The 23317-nt window shown below is 44.5% G+C and overlaps 2 protein-coding genes across 2 annotated transcripts; one reads left to right on the forward strand and one right to left on the reverse strand.

Moving 5' to 3' along the window:
- Positions 1–4155: 4155 nt before the first annotated feature.
- Positions 4156–13687, reverse strand: arf2a (ARF GTPase 2a). The gene is made up of 5 exons (XM_076265135.1): positions 13598–13687; positions 8459–8616; positions 8197–8307; positions 7630–7754; positions 4156–6536 (listed from the first exon to the last, which is right to left on the reverse strand). The coding sequence occupies exons 2-5, from the start codon at positions 8604–8606 to the stop codon at positions 6375–6377; spliced, it is 546 nt and encodes a 181-aa protein (XP_076121250.1). The 5' UTR covers positions 8607–8616; positions 13598–13687; the 3' UTR covers positions 4156–6374.
- A 4701-nt stretch (positions 13688–18388) lies between these two features.
- On the forward strand, positions 18389–23317 carry wnt9b (wingless-type MMTV integration site family, member 9B). The gene is made up of 4 exons (XM_076266804.1): positions 18389–18499; positions 19524–19777; positions 20657–20922; positions 22784–23317. The coding sequence occupies exons 1-4, from the start codon at positions 18414–18416 to the stop codon at positions 23315–23317; spliced, it is 1140 nt and encodes a 379-aa protein (XP_076122919.1). The 5' UTR covers positions 18389–18413.

Below are 23317 nucleotides of genomic sequence, written 5' to 3' on the forward strand. Positions count from 1 at the left end.
GGTAATTGCTGAAAACAGTGGAAACTCTAGGGTGTTGTTCTCTACCATTGATAGGCTATTGCATCAAACACCTTTTGATACACTCAGTCAGGCATCCTCTCTAAGATGCGAAGAATTTGCAGACTTCTTCGAAAACAAAGTAATTTCTATAAGGGAGGCTATTGGTAATACAAGTAATATGTTTGATAGTACACCCAAAAACAGCCCCCCAAAATTAAGGTCCTTTAGCACTATTACTCAATCTGAGCTTGGTAAAATTATAACTCAAACCGGCTCCTCAACATGTGTTTTAGATCCAATCCCTACTAGATTCCTCAAAAAACTATATGATAGCTTAGCTCCCTTTATTCTCAAGGTAATAAATACCTCATTAGAAACAGGTATATTTCCAACTGCTTTTAAAACCGCTGTTGTGAAACCTTTACTTAAAAAGTCAAATCTTGACCATACCAATCTGAGCAACTACAGGCCTATATCAAATCTACCGTTCCTGAGCAAAGTACTTGAAAAAGTTGTTTGTAATCAGTTAAATACCTTCCTCAACGAAAACAGTATCCTTGTAAAATTCCAATCAGGTTTTAGATCAAATCACAGCACAGAAACGGCTCTAGTAAAAATAGTCAATGATCTCAGACTGGCTACTGACTCAAACAAAGTCTCAATCCTTATTCTTCTGGATTTGAGTGCGGCATTTGACACCATTGATCATAGCATCCTAATTCACCGCCTTGCGAAGTGGGTGGGTCTCTCTGATAATGCTCTAAACTGGTTTCAAACCTACATTACTGGCAGAGATTTTTATATCAGTCTAGGAGATCATGTATCTGAAAAACATGACTTGCCTTTTGGTGTGGCCCAGGGGAGCTGCCTTGGTCCCCTGCTATTTTCCCTATATATGCTTCCATTGGGAAATGTCATAAGTCAGCATAATGTAAACTTCCATAGCTACGCAGATGATACCCAATTGTATATTTCTGTGGAGCCAACTAACCCAGATGGCCTTTGCTCCCTCACTGCATGCCTAACCTCCATTAATCAGTGGATGAGCAAAAATTTTCTGAAACTAAATGATGACAAAACAGAGGTACTTTTGGTGGGACCAAAACTAAAGCGAGATATTGTTCTTAGTAATCTGGGGAACTTGGCACACCAGGTCAAACCAAAAGTAACAAGCCTCGGTGTCATCTTAGATGCAGAGTTAAGTTTTAAGCCCCATATCAGTAAAGTTACTCAAACAGCCTATTTCCACTTGAGAAACATTGCCAAAGTGCGGCCCTTTTTAACTCAACAAGATGCAGAAAAACTAATTCACGCCTTTATCACTAGCAGGTTAGACTACTGCAATGCACTTTTCACTGGTCTTCCCAAAAAACATCTAAAGAAATTGGCACTCATACAGAACTCTGCGGCTAGACTTTTAACTAAGACTAAGAAGAGAGAACACATCACCCCTGTGTTGGCTGAACTGCACTGGCTCCCTATTTCCTATAGAATTGATTTTAAGGTTATGTTAATTACTTACAAAGCTCTGAATGGCACAGCACCTTCATATATCTCTGAGCTTTTAATATCTCATCAACCACAAAGGAAACTTAGATCATCCAATTCTAATCTTTTAATCGTACCCAAAGTGCTCCACAAACAAAGTGGAGAAGCTGCTTTTATCCATTATGCCCCCAAACTATGGAACACCCTGCCTCTGTACATCAAGCAGGCGAGTTCAGTAAATATTTTATAAAAAGATCTGAAAACATACCTGTACAGGAAAGCTTTTAGTTAACTCGTCTTATCCTGTAGACTACTTTTTCAGATTATTCTACATCTGCTGCTATTGGAGGGCGCAGCCAGCCAGAAGCAGATGGGCTCCCCCTATTAAGTCAGGTTCTGCTCAAGGTTTCTTCCTGGAATATGGGAGTTTTTCCTTGCCACAGTTGCCATATGGCGTGCTTGTGGGGGGTAAGAGGGTTAAGGCTGCCAGTCTTATGACATGTCATTTTCTATATTTTTGATATGTTGCTGAGTGGATCGATCATAAACGGCCCCAGCAATGAAGAAATGTGATTGATAATGACTGACTGACTATTATTTTGTTACATGCTTCAAATGTAAAGCACTTTGAGCTGCATTCTGTGTATGAAAGGTGCTATACAAATAAAGCTTATTATTATTATTATTATTTATAACTGTGTGTACAAATACTTTATTTATGAGAATTAACATAGGAACAATGCTTTACAAATGATGAACAAAGAAAAAAAAAAAAAATCTGACTAAACCTATATGACCGCCGCTTCGCTGCGCGGCGGTCATAAGAATAAACATATTGTATACTATTAACTAACCTTATATTGATGGCAGACAACTGCATTTGTTTCAGATGTCCACTCCAACACACATATAGCATTGGAAGTATGCATGTAAGAATTGTCAGTGACCAGTTGCCACGATATATTTTGTATTCTTCAACAGATGTTGATTTAGGCCTTGTGAAACTAAACACTTATTTAGATTATGAATTTCCCATGTGATTGCTGAACTAGTGTCACTTAATTGGAACTTCTATCCAGCTCACCCCCCTGAAGGCTGATCACATATTTTTCTGTTATAGCAATATATTGCACTCCAGGGTGAATACATTTGTGGAAACCCAAATCACTGTAAATCTCAGCACTGCTATACTGTGCCACCACACAGTATCTCTTCATTCATCCACAGGACCATGTGGCTTGTTGGCCTGCCCTGGAGGGACACTCCTATTTAATATAACACTTATATTTTTATTTGAATATGACATACTGTTGTTATGGCCCGAGGGCTTCTCATAAAGTTTGGACGTGAGGCTCATTGCCTCCTGTAGCTCCAGACTCAGACTCATATCCTGTTTGGAGGACCTACATGTCCAGCCAGGACTGGTGCTGCTGCCACCATCCCACGACCCTCCTACCCCTCCCCAACACACACACACACACACACTTCATCTAGTAATAACCATCCCAGCCTCATGCCCTGTTGCTGGCTAAGCCTGATCCTCCAGCCTGCCCATGAATCAAATCCCCAACTGAGCCATCAAACCCACCACCTATAGTACCTGCAATATGGTCAGCCATACTATAGTGTCCATGAACCCATATCTCCCAGTTGGTTAAACATCAATGAGACGCATAGGACATTCCAGAATAGCGTCTCTAGAGCATGTCCACCATTGAACAGGGAGGAGTGGAATTTTCCCCAATCAGCAGCAATGGGAACAAGCTCAATGTATCCCCTAAAGTGGCCAACCAATTGCGGTTCAAAGAGAATAATGAATTGTGTGAGCTCAGGAAGCGCGTTTAACATAAAACTTTGTATAGTAGGGAAGGGTGAGGTTCTCTCATTTGTTTCATCTTATATTAAAGGAACAAAGGTCCTAATCCAATACACTAGGTGTCTCTTCTATATCTGTGCACAACACTCTGTACAGTCCTGGCTTAGTAAATAGGACAAAAAGAAAGAGACAAACTCTTTCAGCCCATCAACATCTTGCCTCAGAAGCACAGACAGGTATGATTGTCTGTTGGGATCACATTAATGTATTCTTCAACCAGTGGACAATTCTTTATCCTGCTCATTATACAGCTACATTACATGCAGAAACGAGACATTGGGATGGACCCGCCCTGTTAATGAAGCGTTCTGCAGCATTCTGAAAAGCCGCACAGTAATTTACACTTCAATTTCAGTGTGACCTTCCCTCAGAATCACACACTGTACCTTTAAAGATTAGTGTACATTGTACTGCCAGATTCCTGATAGTGACACAACAGCTTTCAGTACTTTGACCAGACTATGTAGATACATTGGAGCTTCTGCTACCTCAGCCATAACACACACACACACAACTCTGAAGACGCAGTGCGTCGAAACGTCAGTCGTTTGTGCACCATAATAAAAAAGTTTAAAAGTTCTGAGTGCTCCGGTCATCCCTGGGTTTAGTCTCTCTAAAGTGTCCCAGCCAGTCTCCATAACACACACAATCTGACAATATTATTTTGTTTCATCTTTCCATTTGACCCAAACCCATGGTCACTCATTGCCTTATTTAAAAACATTTGGTTCCATGTGTGCAGCACCGAGGATTTGAACACCCAATAACAAAGTCATCCCCAAACACAAGAGTATTTGTAATAGATCTCTTTATTATAGTGCATTTCTCAGATGTTACAAGATGGGTTAAAAAAGCTAAAAACATGAAACCATTTTAAGAAAAAAGAAAAAAAAAAAACATTATGCACACCTTCTTGTGTTGTTTCAACAGAAATTCTCAAAATGAAAGCTTCACAACTGAACACGGGTAGCTAAAGTATATCAGCTTGCTAAAATACAGTTTTGATACTCAAGTTCATATACAGGTCAATGACTTGCCATATATGCTGCAGCTCGTCAGCCAGGTCAACGAATGTTCTTTTTGCACTACAGTAGGTGTATATATCTACATATATGATCAAAGTATAAAGGCCAAAAGACACTGAAACTTGCTGAAATTGGTGCTTTTTGCAAAATACAGAGAAAAGAAAAAAAATATTCACAAACATGAACGGCTGCTGTCCAGTTGCACGAATATAAAAAGGTGAAAGGTCACCGCTTCCCTTACAAGAGGTCAGTGTTGGGGTCGTGACCTTGGGCTCAATTGGAACATGGGGGGGGGGGGGGGTCTTACAGTGTCTCTGTGACATTCGCAGGAGGCTTTGGAATAAACTGAGAGAAAGAAAGAAAGAAGGAAAGAGAAAGACAGAAAGAAAGAATAATCTCTGTGTCAGTTAAATGAGTGTGGATCTGAAGCCCTGGAGAGAGGGGCCAAGGCGCACTGCTGGTGTCTAACTATGATGATGGCTTTGGGGATTGTAGCCACCTGATTTGAAGAATGAAGAAACAAACAAAAAAAAATATATATGGTGAGATGCAACACTGAGCTGGAGCTAACCTGCCCATCACCCTGAAGCTGGCTTGTGTGTGTGTATGTATGTATGTATGTATGCATGTATGTATGCATGTACGTGTGTGTGTGTGTGTGTGTGTGTGTGCGCGAGCGAGGGCGAGAGGCGGAGGTGCACTGCGAGAGCAAAGAAACGAACGTCAGCTGCCCTCCTCAGGAGGATCCCCTCCAACAGTAAGGACCTCCCCTTACAGCAGAGCACAAGGCCACCACACTGCTTATCTGGGGGGGTTACAGCAAAGGAGCGAACGCGAAGGCCATACAACCAACACCTCACTTTGAATTAGGCGGAACTCACAAATGTCACACACTTTTGGACTAGTAAGGACTAGGCTCAGATGTGTGTGAGATACAGCACAAGCACCCCCCCCCCCGCCTTTCTCCAAAAGGAATGACGCAGAGCAAGGATTGGAGCAGCCCTGCCCACACCCCCCAATCATCAGCGCATGCACTACACCATCCCATGCAGCAGCACACACACACACACACACACACACACAGATGGGTTGTGTGTACGTCCCCTCCATACTGGCCTTACAACACGGAGACCCTGTGAGACACATAGGACTGAATACTCCATCTGCAGCACTTGATCAGCAGTGAGGCAGTGTGGTGACCTGTTATGCACACATACACCCACACACAAACCTTAAGAATCAGACAAGGATAGCAGATTTGGGGGGGCGGGGGGGGGGGGGGGGGGGCAAGAGTTGGTCAGGTAGTGTTCCATGGTCGTAGAGGAACCAATGCAAGGAGAGGGGGCAAATGAGCTGACCGTTTGCCGTCCACTTTCCTCCCCTGCAGGCATTTCAGTCGAAGCAAGTACCATGCAGGAGACGAGCAAATGAGGCAGAGGGGGGCTGGCTGGGTCTGAGACACCGGTCAGATGGGCTGGACTGTTCTTTAAATAGGTCTTTACATATCGGCCTGAAGGCAGAAGGAGCTTTCTGCTTTCAGCCTGCTGCTCTGCCATAAGAGTGGAGGCAGAGGGCTGAACAAACCAGGGGTTTCAGGAGAGACAGGGGGGGGGTTCGTGTTAGGATGAAAGGCACAGCAGGGCCGCTCCCACTCTCAGCTCAGTGATACACAGACGCACACACACACACAAACACACGCACACACACACACGCAGGATGTGTGTATGCAGACAGGCAGCACCGGTCAGAACCTCTGCAGTCAGAGTGAGCGAACCAAAGATGAGGATGGGTAACTATGATGAAGATCTGAAGGGAACTAAGACGAGCTCCGGCCGATGCTGCCACTCTCATTGTTTGCACAGAGACACGCAATTATACACACTCGTACACACACTCTCGCTCAAATACACTTACACACACACTGACAGAGACATCCGCGCGCACTCACACACAGCGCACACAACAGACGCCACTGAAGGAATGGATCATTTGGCGTTCTTGAGCTGGTTGGAGAGCCAGTCCAGGCCCTCGTAGAGGCCGTCGCCGCTGGTGGCGCAGGTGGCCTGGATGTACCAGTTGCGGTGGCGCAGGGAGTGCAGGCCCAGCTTGTCGGTGATCTCCGCTGCGTTCATAGCGTTAGGCAGATCCTGAGGGAGAGGAGGGGAGGGACCGTGTTAGAGGTCTCAATATGACATCGACATCACAAATGTGTAGTCTTGATGGCACGCACACAGGCAACAACACACGCAGATGGGCACGCACAAGCACAAACAAGCAGCCGTGAATGGACTTATTAATGTAGCTCAGCACGCACAACAACTTTTCTGACGGCAAGACTAAAGAGTGAGTGTCCTTGGTGCACTGCAAAAAGTGATATCTTACCTAATGTTATAATCTTATATTAAGATAAAAGAAACTAGTTAGTATTGTTTTTAGTATAAAGATACTTACTTTGAGCTTTCTTTTAAGATTATTTGACTTAAAATAAGTCAAAATCTTAAGACATAAAAAACAAGCAAATTTATCTGCCAATGGAATAAGAAAATGTACCTTAATTTAAGATGAGATTTAAGACAAATTGTCTTACATTTTAAGATATATTTTCTTAATCCATTGGCAGATAAATTTGTTTGTTTTTTTATGTCTTAAAATAAGTCAAAATATTTTTAAATGAAGTCAAATAATCTTTCAAGAAAGCTTAAAGTAAGTATCCTTATACTAAAAACAATACCAACTAGATGTTTTATCTCAATATAAGATTATAACACTTAGTAAGATATCACTTTTTGCAGTGTTATGTGTTAATGTTCGGAATAACAGCACTGATATGAGTCCAGGGGTGTAAGAAAAATAAAAATTATAGCCTTACATGCAATATTTAAATAAAATGAATCCTAACCCATGCATCGTGATAGGCATGGTATCGTCAGATTCTTGCCAATACACAGCCCCAGTAGTGGCCCCGAGTTGGAGGTTATGGGGAAGTATTTACACAGGAAAAAGAAAAGATATCCACAATGTCTTACATGCTCCCAATTTAATGGTACAACGTTTCGACCACTCAGGTCTTCGTCAGTTGTAGTGGTCGAAACGTTGTACCATTAAATTGGGAGCATGTAAGACACTGTGTGGATATCTTTTCTTTTTCCTTTGTATTGGCTAATATCCGGCACCTGCTGAATTTCATTGATGTGCGTACATTCCTACACATTCCTGTTTACATAGGCATTACACATGTACCTGTTTGTTAGCGAAGACAAGCAGCACTGCGTCTCTGAGCTCATCCTCCGCCAGCATACGCGTCAGCTCCTCCCTCGCCTCATTCACTCGCTCCCTATCGTTGCTGTCCACCACAAAGATGAGTCCTGAGATGGGGACGAGGGGGGGGCGAGGGGGGAGAGAGAGAGACAAGAGGGGGGGGAGGGAGAGAGAGAGAGAGAGAGAGACAAGAGGGAGGGGGAGGGAGAGGGAGAGAGAGAGAGAGACAAGAGGGGGGGGCGAGGGGAGAGAGAGAGAGACAAGAGGGAGGGGGAGGGAGAGAGAGAGAGAGACAAGAGGGGGGAGAGAGACAAGAGAGAGAGAGACAAGAGGGAGGGGGAGGGAGAGAGAGAGAGAGACAAGAGGGGGGAGAGAGACAAGAGAGAGAGAGACAAGAGGGGGGGAGGGAGAGAGAGAGAGAGACAAGAGGGGGGAGAGAGACAAGAGAGAGAGATTCCATTTATAAAGTTTGTAAAAGAAGGATGGGAGAGATTTTTAGAATTCAGAGCAAAGAGGAAGAGAGCGGCCCGCTCTAGAGGACATCCTTACCCTGTGTGTTCTGGAAGTAGTGTCTCCAGAGGGGCCGGATCTTATCCTGACCGCCCACGTCCCACACCGTAAAGCTGATATTCTTGTATTCCACTGTTTCTACATTAAAGCCTGCAGATGGAAATGACCAGTCATACAGTCAGACCCAGAAAAAGGAAACACTCAACAAGCAGTTCTCAACCTCTCAGGAAGTGACGTCTAAAACACTTAAAATACACGTTTTATCTGTCAAGGATAAGAACAGCAGAGAGAACTACATTACCAATGGTGGGGATGGTAGTGACGATTTCTCCCAGCTTGAGTTTGTAGAGGATGGTGGTCTTTCCTGCAGCATCCAGACCCACCATGAGGATTCTCATCTCCTTCTTCCCAAAGAGGTTCTTGAACAGGCCTGCAAAAACGTTCCCCATCTTGGCTGATCTGTCAGGAAGACGCACAGGAACTCAGGACCCAGCTGGCTCAGAACACAGCTCAGAGCCCTAGTGACTCCAACATGCATTAAGTATGCCCTTGCAATATGCCCTAGCAAAAGTGGTGCCGCATATAGACCAGGGTTGCACTAGATAAGATCACGAGTGAATATACTACTGTAGAGTAAATGTAACCATGTTGGGGGATGGTTTTTTCCCCTTTTCTTCATATCTCATCATTGTTACACTCGTCGTGTTCAGCAGTCCGTGGAGTGGCACCGGTGTAGCCCTGCTGTTCATTTCTACTCGTCAGTGAATCCATTTTAGATTTGGCTACCATCGGCACGTTTCAGAGGAACTTCTTCACAATGACCATTTTGCTGTACTTGCATTCACTGATGTTCTACTGGTCGCTCTAAACAGTGCAAGGCCGGTAGCACAATCTGCTTCTCTCCATAACTCCTTCAAAACTGCAGTGAAAAGCTTCACTTCACAATTTACTGAATGGGGAAGGCAGCAACTTATTTATTGACATCGAGGTGGCAATAGACTTATCTATTCGCCTTATTCACCAGGCGGCCATTACGAGGCTAAAGGGTACACTTGCCATTACACCTCAGTCCAGCAGATGATGGTGGTAATGCACTCCGTTTGCAAACTGCTAAAAAAAAACCTCACTGAAGCAGAAGAACAGGCCAGTGAACCCTTCTTTTCCGGTGAGCTTTCGGAGTGCATTACCACCACCATCTGCTGGACAGAGGCGTAATGGCAAGTGTACCCTTTAACCTCGTAATGGCCGCCCGGTGAATAAGGCGAATTAACATCAACATTGGTGACCCTAAGGACTAAGGCTTTACAAAGTGTGCATGACCAGTTTTACCAGATTTTTTTGTTTTTATAACTCTTTGTCATCACCTGTCTAACAGCAGCAGAAAATGCTAGTCACTTCCATCAGCTTCATACATCATGAACACAATTTACTAGCCTGACTCCGCCCGTCTACGTATTTCCGCTCATTTACATTTCCCTACAGTACTCCGTCTGGAATAGCTCTCGTTCACTTCGGCAACTTGTCTCCGAACCAACCAGCAAACAGAGGGCGTTCCTGAGAGTGATTACGTTTAAGCAAGCCTATCATTATCGTTGTGTCCCCCTGTGGTTAAAATACGTCATTACCAAACGTTAGTGATTGAACTCCAATGATTTCAAACGTTTGAAACGTTTTGAACGTTTGAAAGGTTTGCCAAAGGATCTAGGCCAGAGTCTGGTATCCAGGCTAACAATTTACTAGAGCACAATAGAGAAAAAAAGTGGATGCCACTTTATAGACTAGCATTTCTAAATAAGACTGGACCTATTGGGAAAGTAGGAAGAGCATGACTGACTGAGGGCAGACCACTGAAGCCAGCCCCTCACACTCACACGCCCTAAGGCAAGCATAGCTTCTGGTGATACAGGTCAGGCGGTAAGCAGTTCCCTGAGGGTGATGGAGAGGGGGGGGGGGGGGGGGGTAGTGCAGAGATAAGGGAGTGAAGGGGGGGGGTGTGATCGACAGGCAGACAAAGAGGTCAGTGAGGTGGGAAGTGTGCACGGCTGCCAGGAGCTGAGCGGCAGGCCAGGCAGGTAACACTACACCTGAGCAGACGGTTACAGGAGCCAGTAGCCCACTGAATTAAACAGGGGGATGTATCAGAGGGAAGACAAGTCATGACATACAGGAGGCTGAATCAGGAGAGGAAAAACAGGCCATCACAGCGAGATGGTTAAACAGGCAGGCAGAGTGAGTGAGTAAAACTGAGGTCGGGGGTGAGGAGGGTTGGTGTTTAGAGACAGGAAGTTATTCCACGGAAAAGAAAAGAGCGGGGAGAGGCTGGGTGTTCCTTCAGATTGCAGTACAGCAGGAGGGAGCAGCCAGGAACTGGCCTGTGAGCTGGCCCTTCAGCTCAGGTTTACCCAACAGCTTCCCGTGAGGAGGGCGAGGGCCGAAACACACACACTTACTTCATGTCTGCAGAACACTACCACAGGGGATGAACAATAATGCCACTAATCCACACTGTACAGATAACAGTCCAGAAGAAAAATACTGCAATGGCATAGGGAGCTAGAACCCTCCTACAGCTTTTGCCAAGCATTAACTACAGATAAATAAGACTGTGTGTGCGATTACGCCACACATACACACAAACATCACCTGCTCCAAGGCAAAAATAAATCTGAGGTGTTGCGACACTCTCCAGAAACCAGAGCGCTGAAGTTTCCAGGACGATATCGGTCGGAGGTACCATCTGACCCAACATCTGTGTTGCGTTGAGAGCACGCACGTGTGTGTGTGTGCTGAAACTATGGGGAAGTGCCGCCTCAAATCAGACACACACCCCACGCAGACTGTGGGCTGTTCAGACACCAGTCATACAGCTGTGGCGTGTGTACATAAGGGAGGAACTGGCGTCATCACATGGAAGTTGGGAGCTTGATTACAGAGTTCACTAGAGAGCCAACACTGGTTTCAGGAATGACAATGCCGGCATTGTATGTGTGCGTAGGCTAAGTGTGTGCACAGCACATATACTGGAGGGTTGGTATCCTTTTATTGATGCCAAAAGACCACTGAAATGTTAACACTATAATTTGAAAATATTACAACTTTGTTATGCTGATTTGGTTAGCAATCCACACCCACCGCCAACTCCACTTAAATTAAATTCATCTGTTGACCCAGTCTTAACCTATAGCCCACATCTAGAAGCTCCTCTCCATTCATGCTAGACCACAACTGCCATGTTTCATGCCCACACTGCTCACCCTACACACACCAGCCGTGTGAATTATTCAACAGCACCCAAACAGATTAATAATTCACAGTTGGAAGTCCGGCAGTCCTAGCTCCTTATGATGCTCTTCCAACACCTTGGTCATGGACACGTCATCCCCACAACCCTTCCTGGCTATTAGCTCCATCTGCCTAAAACTGGAGGGACACCCACCATAAGCGTTTCAGTGTCCGCCCCACGCCATCGCTTGACCATGGGCTATTGTTTCACCACCTTCTGTTCCCCACCCTCTCTTTTGAAAGGCTTTCTACTCTGTGGAGAGTTGTATTACTAATTGCTTTTGTAAGCCTACATATTCAGGGTCTTGTCTGTGTATCACAAACGTGAACAAATGAGTGACAGCGCTCATTAGGGAGCCTACAACCCACCTCTGCCTAACCCATCTCTGCCTAACCCATCTCTGCCTAACCCATCTCTGCCTAACCCATCTCTGCCTGATTCATCTCTGCCTGATTCATCTCGGCTTGATTCATGCAGGCGTCAGGCCACAAAGTTGAAACTGTGGAGACCACTGAACATCTAGTCTGTAAGTCCTGTTATGCGACTTTCTCATTCCCCTGTTCCTGGATATTCAGATGGTGTTTTACACCCTGCACAATGTGGAAAAGGTGGGGAAAAAATCAGACAAGGCTCTTCAGCCAGGGTTTAGCAAGAACATGCTGAGCATCTGTCCCTAAACCTATCCATAGATGTAAACATGGATAAGTCTAACGTGGTCTACACTGTCTTGGAAGAGAAACTCGTTGATTTAAAGGTATGTGCAACAAATTGCAAAAATGTTTACTGGAGCCTTAAAAGCTGACGTAAAGCTCAAAACTACACTTGCCCGATGGAAATCGAGAACAAATAACCAGCTATCGGCCTGCAGCAGTGCAGTGTTTTCAAATAGACTGCTCCTGCTCATGTTTCCGTTTAAGCGGCTGACAAGACTGGGCTCTACTGACCTCGATACCACGCAAAGTTAACAATGGCACTCATGGCTTTAACATGTGCAATGACAGTTAATGGAGATACATCAAGCATTCATGAGACACTATTTTATGCACCTGCATTAAGAGACGACCAACTCTACATAGAACTCAGACAATGGCGAATGGTAAACTTCAGGTCCTGGTGTTTAAAGATGATTCGGCATAGAAACAGCAACATTAGCTAATAACCCTCGTCGAGTTCTGCGAGACGGACCTGATATAAGAATCGGTTGCAACCAAAGCTGACATTTATATCGCCTTGCTTCCATGTAGCATTAACGTTACTGGCCCAACAAGTTATCTTCTTGCTCATCTCGGATAGGCTGCAAAGACTGGCGATTAACGTTAGCCGGCCACTAGTTATCCTTTAACAAGCCATTTGACAAACAAAATATCGTTCACTAACGTTAATGGTTCAACTTTAGGTTCGCTTATTTCGAGGTTAGTTTAGCTCGTTAACATTATACTATAGAGTAACGTCATGAAAATGGACGTAACGTTCATTTAAATTCATAGCATCCTGCTGTAAAGTGGGGGCAGGATAACATTAATGCTACCACTGACCACCAGGGAATTGTTTATTTAACGTTAAAATTAATCTTATTGTTCAATAAGCTACCGGGAAACAACCATTATGGTAATAATTAGAGTTAGGGGAAAGTGTCTACTTTCAACATAATAACAAGTGGGTAACGTTAACGCTCAAACTCTATCGTTAACGATGGCATTATCGAGATTGTTAGCTGGATAGCTAGCGTTACATTCCACCTGGCAAATTTACCAGTCCGACTTCCTCAGTTCCGCAAGGAATGGCTCATCACTATGGTTGGCTAGTTAGCTAACAGTTTACAACACTGCAGTAGCCAAAACACACACTCGATAAATGAATCAACGATCATATTCAAACAAAACTACAGTCAATGCCCAAGGGCGTAAAAAGGGCATTTTAGTCGATATCGCCGTTAACAAAATCTTACCGAAACCAGCTAGCGTTAGCTTTAATAAAACGTTAACTAAGGTTAGTAAGCTAACGTTATGCCTGGCTAGCTAACGTTTATGTTGACTTCCGTCACTAGCCTAACGAAAATGAGGCACCGCACAAAGATTACTTCTCAAAAAATGTCGACTAGTTGAAGTTGCTGATGCTGTGCAGAGGATTGTTTAAGAAAATACATTTAAATGTTACCTTCTAGATGCGGTTTCTGGATAATTCTCTTAACTCCCCTTCTCCGCTAACGACAAAATGGCGACTTTCACAGGTCTAAAGACAGCCGCGTCATGGGCCTTGCCCATCTTTAAATCTGATCCAATGGAGTTGTCCATACTGGAAAGATGTACACGCCCACCACGAATTTTGGCCTATCGTGTAAGATGCAGTGGCTTGCGCAGGTGACAAGGCAAGCAGATAAGAGTCCCTGCTAAATAATACGAGGGTCAGTCCGGCCCGGTACCCGCCCCAGCTCTTTAGTGTTTCCGGCCGAGGCGGATACTGAAATTCAACCAACAAGTCATTCTTGCTGTGCTGGCAATGTGTCCAGAGGTAGGCTATTATTATCACTATTACAGGTGTTGACTCACTTGTTTCAAATCAAACCGGTTTGTAGAGAATTGGAACCATGAGCAACATCATCATAACAAATACAAATGATGGACTAGGCCTACTAAAATGGCCTATGCCATACATTACAGTAGGCCTATGGTATTGGCCCTATTTTAATTGGGTATGGATAGAGCCGGTGAAATTCAGCATTCTCTATATTAAAAACGAGTTTCGGACTAAATGTACAGTTACCTGGAAGGCATGGCAAATATATTTTTTGTTTATATCTTTATTGGGTATGACCTAAGCCTGCCAAAGTTTGAGCCATTTTGTGTGTTGATTGTGTGATCTGTTTTTAGGATTTATAGCTGAATAAACTTGTAAGATACCTACTTCATAAAATTAGGCAATGTGATATGTATGTGTTAGCAGCACCATAGCCTGTGTGCTTTGTTTTGGGGTGGGGGAGATGTAGGCTACACAATTTTCACATTAAAGGTGCAATCAGCGATTTCGCAGGAAGTTTGTTTGTGTTTATATTTAATTTATTAGCAGACGCTTATGTCCAAAACAATGTATGTTATATATGAACTAAGGACCAAACGAAGGACACCAGAGCGGTGTCCCCTACCTTAAAGGCCCCCTAAAGAGTTGTTTTACCTTTAAATAACATTTCCATTTTGATGGCACATAAACTCTTACTAGAGCAAACAGCACTCTAAGCAAGTTATTGCTTGTAAAACAGTCATAGGCAGTTGCTGATCGGGTCCAGTCTAGGAACACTAGTTTCCATTGGGGGTAAATATAGAAAGTGGGAAAGTTACAGGCTACGCCCTCTCACTTGGCCCTCTCAGCCGTCGTGTCTCCATTACAAAAAGGGACCCTAGCGGGATTTACCAGACTCCGGAGGTGACGTGATCATTCTGCATCATTTAGCCACAGTTTCGATCGCTGTTGTTGTAGCGTGAGGGTCAAGTACTACTCATGGCACATCCCGCCTTTAGTCATATCCAGTCAGCATCAAGGACTTTTTTGTGACGAAGAAAAGTACCTACCCCAATAGACCCAGCAGAATCCAGTCTAGGTTGAAAGTGCACAATGGTGATTGTATGTTTGGGACTCCTTTTGAACTCTGTCATGAAATGTAATATGATGAAATGGTAAACAACAAGTAATCAAATGACAGATGCGAAATTCATCACAATGCAAAATACATTCCTTCATGAAGTTTGTGTTTAGGGTTAGGTATTGTTTTAAATCTGTCAGCTAAATTGTTTGTCCGAAACATTCGGAGAACAACTGATGCCCGCACACACACATACACACAAACACACACACACTTAGACACATAAGCTGACTCAGATGTATAGGATGCACAGGATTTGCATTTCACCCATATTTTCAGATAACCTGAATTGAAATTTCACTATTTTAGCCCAGTACCACTAAGACCTGTGATAATGACTCCCTTTACCATTAATATATTAATATCACATTCTCTCCGAAGTTCTTGGTTCTATCAGTCTTTTCTAATGCCTATATTTTGATATTTCTGTATTAGAATAAAGGGAGAATAAAGTCAGCCATGGTGTATAACAGAAAGGGTAAAAGGGGTACAAGTGGAATTAGGCTATTAATTCAAAGTCAAGGTGTCTAAATTCATCGCTCTGAGTGTCTGAAAAAGTTCTGTTCTCCTGTCTTTACAGATTTTATTTGGTACTTTTTGTCATATTGACTGACGGACTGCAACATGTTAGTCTTATGGTCTCGAGGATACACTTTTATTCTGTTATAGCAATATAAATGAAAAGAAACACGAGCCCATGTTTGTGATTTCTGCATACAGGTGTCAGAAAGTTTAATAACATATTTTGTGATCACATCCCTTCAGTCTTCATAAGCCTATTACACTCAATTACAAGAACCACACAAACATACAGTAAAACCATTGCATTCACATACTGTGCCTCTCATGTGTGGATCTGGATGTGTGGTTTTGCAGTTTTGGTGTACACCACTAGGTGGAGATCAGTCCTTTGGTTAACCTGGTGCTATTGTGCTATTTCTCACTTGAATGTGAGGAGGTGACATCATACTATCTGAGGGACAATACTATGAAATCAATTATATTCCATTTCAATTGTATTTTTGTAAATCATGACAGCTGTTATTGTACAATGTTTTGACTAATCACAATAACTAAAATATTTGCTGAAATTGCAAGTTTTTCCTTTTTATTTTTATTTTTTATTTTATTCCTTTTTTTATTCAGAACTCTTGCAGGGTTTGAGGGCTGCATCTGTGTGTGTGTGTGTGTGTGTGTGTGTGTCAGTCTATGCACGTATTTACAAGCTGCTATGGTTCCATTTTTTCCCCGTTCCCACTGCCCTTTTTCCGCTGAGCTGTGGCTAAAGTGAGCTGATGACCTCACCAGGCCTCTGCCATCGCCTCTGTCAAAGGAGAAAGAGCAGAGATGGGCGGAGATGTCCATGGTGATTAGATGCACAATCGCAAGCGTGGTGACAGAGCAGAAACCAAACAAGAGCACAGAGAGGACTCCAAGTGCTGCTGATGTCAAGGGAGCTCGGAGCCACCAAATATAAACATTGTGCCAAGAATAAACAAGATCTTCCTCTTCTTTCAGACAGGAAGTGGATTAGGAGAAGACTAAGGCCATACCATTATGCTTAATTCTAAAAAAACTAAATAGACTATTGGTATCTGATAACTCATATTATCATGGGCTACAAGTAAAGTAAATGATAATAATTCTAGCTCAGTTACTGTTACACTTAGAAGTACTTGGAGGCTCTTATCCAAACTGACTTAAATTATAATAACAAAAAACAATAACAATGAATAAAACATTATAAGAATCTCAATTATATCCAAACTATAGAATGGAAAAACCTGTAGTATGGCTAGAAGCACAATAGAAATGAATTTACATTTACTTTCAATAACTTTTGTTGACATTTCAAATGACTATGGAACAGGGCGGGGGAGATGCTCCACTCTATTGATGGAGTTGGTGGTGCCATGTTCTGGAGTCATTTCATCCATCACTTTCAACAAGGAGACATTACTGGCAGACTGGCGCTGTCCTTATCAACTGTTGTAACCAGCATGACAATCAGATGGTGACATCGTTGTTTTGTCCCCATCACACAACTCCCACCCTCACACACATACACACACACACACTCACACATGCACACACACATACGCATACACACGCACCCACACACACATACACTCACACACACACACACACACACACACAAATGCTACTTCTGGGTTATTCACACAAACACCACAAACTCACATCCTACTGAGTCAATGTTTCTAACTACATAAAGTACCCCTCTTTCTTCATACACACATACTTACACAAAACACTTTTGAGTCTGACATTCACTACTAACAGTTCCACCCAGCAGAACCTAGTCTAGGTTGAAAGTGCATACTGGTGATTGTATGTTTGAGAGACTCCTTTTGAAATTGAACTCTGTCATGAAATGTAATATGATGAAATGGTAAACAACAAGTATTACAAGTAATGAAATTACAGAAATACAAAATACATTCCTTCATGAAGTTTGTGTTTAGGGTTAGGTATTGGGCAATTCCACGCAAAACTGTCACATCCATAACGCCAACTAAATACCATGGCATTGTGTTGGCGTTATGGATGTGACAGTTTTGCGTGAAATTGCCAAATTGTTTTCAATCTGTCAGCTACATTGTTTGTCTGGATAACAGTGAGAAACATCTGGAGAACAGCTGATGCACACACACACACACACACACACACACACACACACACACACACACACACACACACACACACATACTTAAGACATATAAGCTGACTCAGATGTACAGGGATGCACAGGATTTGCATTTCACCCATATTTGCAGATAACTTGTAGATAACCTGATTGAATTGAAATGTCCCTATTTTAGCCCAGTACCACTAAGACCTGTGACAATGTCTCCATTTACCATCAATATATTCTCTATTTTTAATATCACATTCTCTCTCCGAAATACTGGTTTCTGACTATCAGTCTTTTCGAATGCTTATATTTTAATATTTCTGTATTAGAATAAAGGGAGAATAATGTCAGCCATGGTGTATAACAGAAAGTGCATGGAGTTATTTCCTTTATCTTCAGTTCAGGTAGTGAAAATTAATTTCACATGTCAACAGGTAGGCAAAACCATCCCTCCTCTTGGCCTCCCATCCAAAGCAGGTGGGATGTGGGGAGGGGTTCTCAGAGAAAATCAACAGGGAGTCCAATGAGAGAATGATGCAGTCCCTAGTGGCCTCGCCCCCTCGGGACCGCGCCTGCTGAAGGGGTGAAACTTGTGCATGGTTCTTTAAAAAGCTTTGCTGGCCGTTTCGACTGACTCTCCAGCGGACAGACAGCGAGATGAAGAGCAGCGCCGATCCGTCATCATGTGCACCGGGCTCCGACGGACCGCCTGCTTGTTGCGCCTCACCGCAATCTGCGTCTTTCTCTCCCACACGGCCGCCTACTTCGGGTCAGCCGCTTTATTCATCATTTCTCAATGAATGGCTCTCGTGTCCTGGTCATGAGGATATAGATAGCCAAGTATTATAACAACTTTGTTTGTGGGTTACTGGTATATCCTAAATCTTGTGTTTCTCATACCTTTTAAAGCATTTGAAGCGGATTGTTATTGTTTTTACGCATTTGGGTAGCTTTGCGCAATTACGCGCGCCATGAGCGATTTGTTTTCATTATTTAGAATTATTTGAGGTGTCGCCTATAATATCATACATATGACTGTTGATAACGGCTGGTAACTGTTGGACTGTTGGCAAAATAACTTCTGACTTCCTACAATTGATGTGAGTTATTGTTGGGTGTTCCGCACTGCATAATAAGGATATAAATAAACCGACATGGGCCAATTTAATTAGTTAATTTATTCTTATAATACCTGCTTGTGAATTACGCCTACCGTCCTAATACTGACGGATAGTAGACTAGAAACTGATCTCGCACTCGTTTGCGAGGTAGTCCAACCACGTTCCCTCGCTGCAACCAGATGTCCTCTTTCGGCCGTGATGTTTGGGTTTGGCACTGTCCCAGTGCCCTTGCTTACCTGGTCATTAAAAACTACCAGGCACATGTTCGGAGTGCTGAATTCTTGTAACATTTATATTTATATGTAACAAACCCACCATCTATTGTATAGAACTGACCTAATGGTAACTCAGGTGTTGGTTATTGACCCCATGTCTATGTAATTCAAATCTCAAACATGTTTAAGTTATATAAATAATACCTTATTTATTCATACACATATCAATATGTGCTTTTCTGTAATATTTGCATGGTCTGTCTCTTACGTCTTCGTGTTGTACTTTCTAACGTTGTCCTCACGTCTCACGACGATTCATTCATTCAAAAAAAAAAAAAGGCTGGCTGTTTCAATTGTGAATCAGAACAGCAAACATAAATCCCCAATGAAATTGATTATTGCACAGGGGGGGAAATAGGACACGTCGTATATAAAATTCTTTCTTTCTTATTTTCAGGCTGACAGGTCGGGAGCCCTTGGTCTTTCTACCAGGTCCCTTCTCCAGTGATCCCCCATCGGGCAAAGCGCACCTGAAACAATGCGAGCAGCTGAGCTTGACCCGCCGACAGAAGCGTTTGTGTCGCCGGGAGCCTGGGCTGGCTGAAACGTTAAGAGAGTCGGTTCGCCTCAGCCTCATGGAGTGTCGGTACCAGTTCCGCAATGAACGATGGAACTGTAGCATGGATGGCCGTGGCAGCCTCTTGAAAAGAAGTAAGAATTGCATCAATTGTAGGCTATTGAAAAAAACATTAATTGCACTGAAAAAATGGTTTTGCCTCATTCACAAAGAATGTGGAAATAATATCAAGAGTTAATAATTAATTAGCCTGAAAACCAAGTCTTACTAATTCTAAATGCTTACATTTTTACACGTTACTGTTTATTCAGAAATAGCCGCAGGCCTGCATGGTGATTAGTTTAGGCTAACTTAACCTAAATATTTCTTACATCTTTCATGTGCTCAATCTTGGGCTGGGAACCGTAAAGCCATGTGCAGGTCAGCATGCCGGTAATGAGGGACTTGGGAAGGCAGGAATCCCTGTGTGGTGGGGCCTCGCAGGGCCGCGGGAGATATTTTTATCTCGCGGAAGAGCGCCCAGTTCTCAGAGGAAAAGGGCGGTGTGATTGCAAGCTTTCATCTAAGAAAAATCCCTTCCTAGTCAAAATAGTAATTAATTGGATCAAAATATACCCCAGTGACGGCTCTGGGCTGAGCAAACAACGACTTTAAACCCGCGCTGTGAGGTCGGAGGGGGATTATGGTTAAGTCGTAGTGAAATAAGGCACTCAACATTTAATTGAAAAAGTAGCAGTACATGCGCTGAAAAAATAATTTAAATAATAGCAGAAACCACTGTGACCAGTAGGCCTATATTTTTCAGACTAAAGCCTTTGCCACATAGCCAGTCTGGGCTAGTCCGGTCACTAGCCTAAATAGTATTTTACGCATAGTATGCCCAACATTAATCTAAATTCACGTTTATTCAATTAAGATATTAATGAAATGGTGTTCGATTCTGTATATGTAAAAATGTGTAAAAAATATGTGTTATTATACAGGGTTGAAGTTATTTAAAATGTTTTTCACAGGTTTCAAGGAAACGGCATTCCTCCTGGCCGTGTCTTCCGCAGCATTATCTCATGCACTGGCGAAAGCCTGCAGCTCGGGGCGCATGGAGCGCTGCACGTGCGACGACTCGCCCGGCCTGCAGCACCGCGAGGCCTGGCAGTGGGGCGTCTGTGGGGATAATTTGAAGTACAGCACCAAGTTCCTCAAAAAGTTCCTGGGCCAGAAGCGGGTTAGCAAGGACTTGAGGGCCCACATCGACTCCCATAATATCAATGTGGGGATTCGGGTAAGTCATGCCCTCTGTCTTTTTCTCCTTCTCTCTTACACACACACACACACACACACACACTCACCTATGCCTAAGAGTTTCCTTATAGTTCCAGCAAAAGACAGTTCTCTATGGGTGTTCTGTGGGAGTTTAGTTTTGACCACCACCATGTGTCTCCATGGGGAGATGGGTTATCTGGAGCCCGGAGGGGCCAAGCTTCTCTTTGGCTGAGACGGGCAAGTGAGAGCCGGATCTGTGGAGCCAGGTGCCCCCCCCCCCCCCCCCCGGTCTCAGCCCAGGCGTGACAGCGCTTGCAGTGGGGGCCCACTGTAAATTAGAGGTCTCCCTTTTTGAGCGATTATAAAGCCTCTGTAATATAGTAGCATTTTTTCCGCATTCTGTATGCCCTGCATGCCACCGCCACAGCCGCTGCACCACTCAGGGAAATCATAAATCCTCATAACAGCACGGTAACCAGGAGCCAGCCAGCCTCGGGCTGTCCGCTCTGAGAGGGACAGAGACACAGAGAGAGAGAGGGAGAGAGAGAGAGAGAGAGTGCAAAATGTGGACAAAGAGAGAAAGAGAGACAGGAAGGATAAACTTTGAACTGCTTTATCTCGATCTCTCTGAGGCCCTGTAGTGCTGCTGAACACCTAGGGCCAGGAATGGTAAGAAAAACAAGTCAAAGGGGTATGATGTTTTCCCCTCCTCTCCTCTCCTCTCCCCCATCCTATCTTCACCCGTTTACCTGTCTGTCAAGCAGCCCTGGGGGGCTCATACCTGCGTGGGGCAGGACTGAGCAGAGGCAGTGCAACCCCCACCTTGCCTCTGGGTACCCCGCACCCGCTTCTGCTCCATCATGACCTCACTCTTCTTCTCTGTCTGTCTGTCTTTCCCCTTGTCTTCCTGTCCTTAATCTCTCTCTCTTCTCTCTCTCAACTCTCTCTCTCTCTCTCTCTATCTCTCAACTTTCTCTCTCTCTTTCCGTCTGTCCTTGCCTTTATCTCTCTTAGCAAGGGTCCACCCTGGGTGAACTTTTGACCAGAGGCACCGACCCCTCCCAACATTGCCTCTACATCTGTGAGAAAAACGTGTTTCTATTTTCCATATCAGTGGACAGGGACAAGAGGGACGTGTTAGGTGTAAATGTGAAGAGAGATAGACAAACAGACAGATAGACAGACAGATAGATAGAAAAGTGTAAGAGAGAGAAAGAAAACTCATAAACGAATTGGAACATGACTGGCAGATCAGCAAAACAGTAAAAAGTGTTTATCAGTAGGACTGGAAAAGACATGTCAGGCATGTTTGAGAGAGAAAGGGCTAAGTGAGAGACAGTAATAGAGGGTAAGGAGAAATAGAGGGAGAGAGGAGAGAGAGAGAGAGAGAGAGAGATCCACAGGACTCGTCTGAACACATAGCGTGTGGATCCCCAGGCACTGTTGGGGGGTCATAGGTGCATGAAATACGGCAGATTGGGCGTCCCTCTCCACCCCACCATCCATCACACTAACGACACACACACACACACACTCACAGTGCATCCACCCAAAATCCTACTGAACACCCCCCCCCCACGCACACACACGCACACACACACACACACACCACAGGAAACATGTTCACAGCGTCCCCTGATCGGCACCTAAGATAAGACTAGTGTTAATGAATCAGGGTGATGAAACTGACATGCCCCCCCCTCCCTCTATGCATCTGCCTCTCATTTGGTCTTTCCACCCTGTTTTTTTCCTGTTCCCACACTCTTCTCCCATATAGTTTTCAATGATTATCTCTTCTGTATGCGTCTCCACTTCCACCCCTCTGTTCATTGTTTTACACCTTGACCCCTGACCTTTGACCCCCCCCTCTGTCGACACAGGCGGTGAAGAGCGGCCTGAAGACCACCTGCAAGTGCCACGGCGTGTCGGGCTCGTGTGCCGTGCGCACCTGCTGGAAGCAGCTGTCGCCCTTCCACGACACGGGCCGCCTGCTCAAGTTCCGCTACGACACGGCCGTGCGGGTCCTCAGCGCCACCAACGTCGCCACCGCCGGGGACGTGGAGCTCTCCGGAGGCGGCCACCGCAGGTACCCCTCAGCCGCCCCCTCCGGCTCGGGCACCTCAGGGGGCTCCGGGGCCGCCATCGCCGCCATGACGCCCCGGGCGCGCCCCACCGAGCTGGTCTACCTGGAGGAGTCGCCGAGCTTCTGCCGGCAGTCGCGCTACTCGCCGGGCACGGCGGGCCGGCCGTGCGCCAAGGACACCAGCTGCGGCAGCCTGTGCTGCGGGCGCGGCTACAACACGGCGCTGCGTCTCACCACGCTCTCCTGCCACTGCCAGGTGCGCTGGTGCTGCCACGTGGAGTGCCAGACCTGCCTCCGCGAGGAGGAGGTGTACACCTGCAAGAAACACTGA

This window comes from Alosa pseudoharengus, unplaced genomic scaffold (genome assembly GCF_046254945.1).
Source record: "Alosa pseudoharengus isolate Yale_2024_CS ecotype anadromous, Long Island Sound unplaced genomic scaffold, YU_APseudo_1.1 YU_APseudo_1.1_scf_4, whole genome shotgun sequence".
Taxonomy (NCBI): domain Eukaryota; kingdom Metazoa; phylum Chordata; class Actinopteri; order Clupeiformes; family Clupeidae; genus Alosa; species Alosa pseudoharengus.

Bases quoted from the DNA above. Each gene is read 5' to 3' on its own strand.
- wnt9b (XM_076266804.1), top strand. From the start codon at position 18,414: ATGTGCACCGGGCTCCGACGGACCGCCTGCTTGTTGCGCCTCACCGCA. The intron at 18,500-19,523 runs GTCAGCCGCTTT...TCTTATTTTCAG, and splicing joins CACACGGCCGCCTACTTCGG to GCTGACAGGTCGGGAGCCCT. The intron at 19,778-20,656 runs GTAAGAATTGCA...TGTTTTTCACAG, and splicing joins TGGCAGCCTCTTGAAAAGAA to GTTTCAAGGAAACGGCATTC.
- arf2a (XM_076265135.1), bottom strand. From the start codon at position 8,606: ATGGGGAACGTTTTTGCAGGCCTGTTCAAGAACCTCTTTGGGAAGAAG. The intron at 8,308-8,458 runs GTAATGTAGTTC...TTCCATCTGCAG, and splicing joins CACTACCATCCCCACCATTG to GCTTTAATGTAGAAACAGTG. The intron at 6,537-7,629 runs GTACATGTGTAA...CCTCTCCCTCAG, and splicing joins TTGTCTTCGCTAACAAACAG to GATCTGCCTAACGCTATGAA.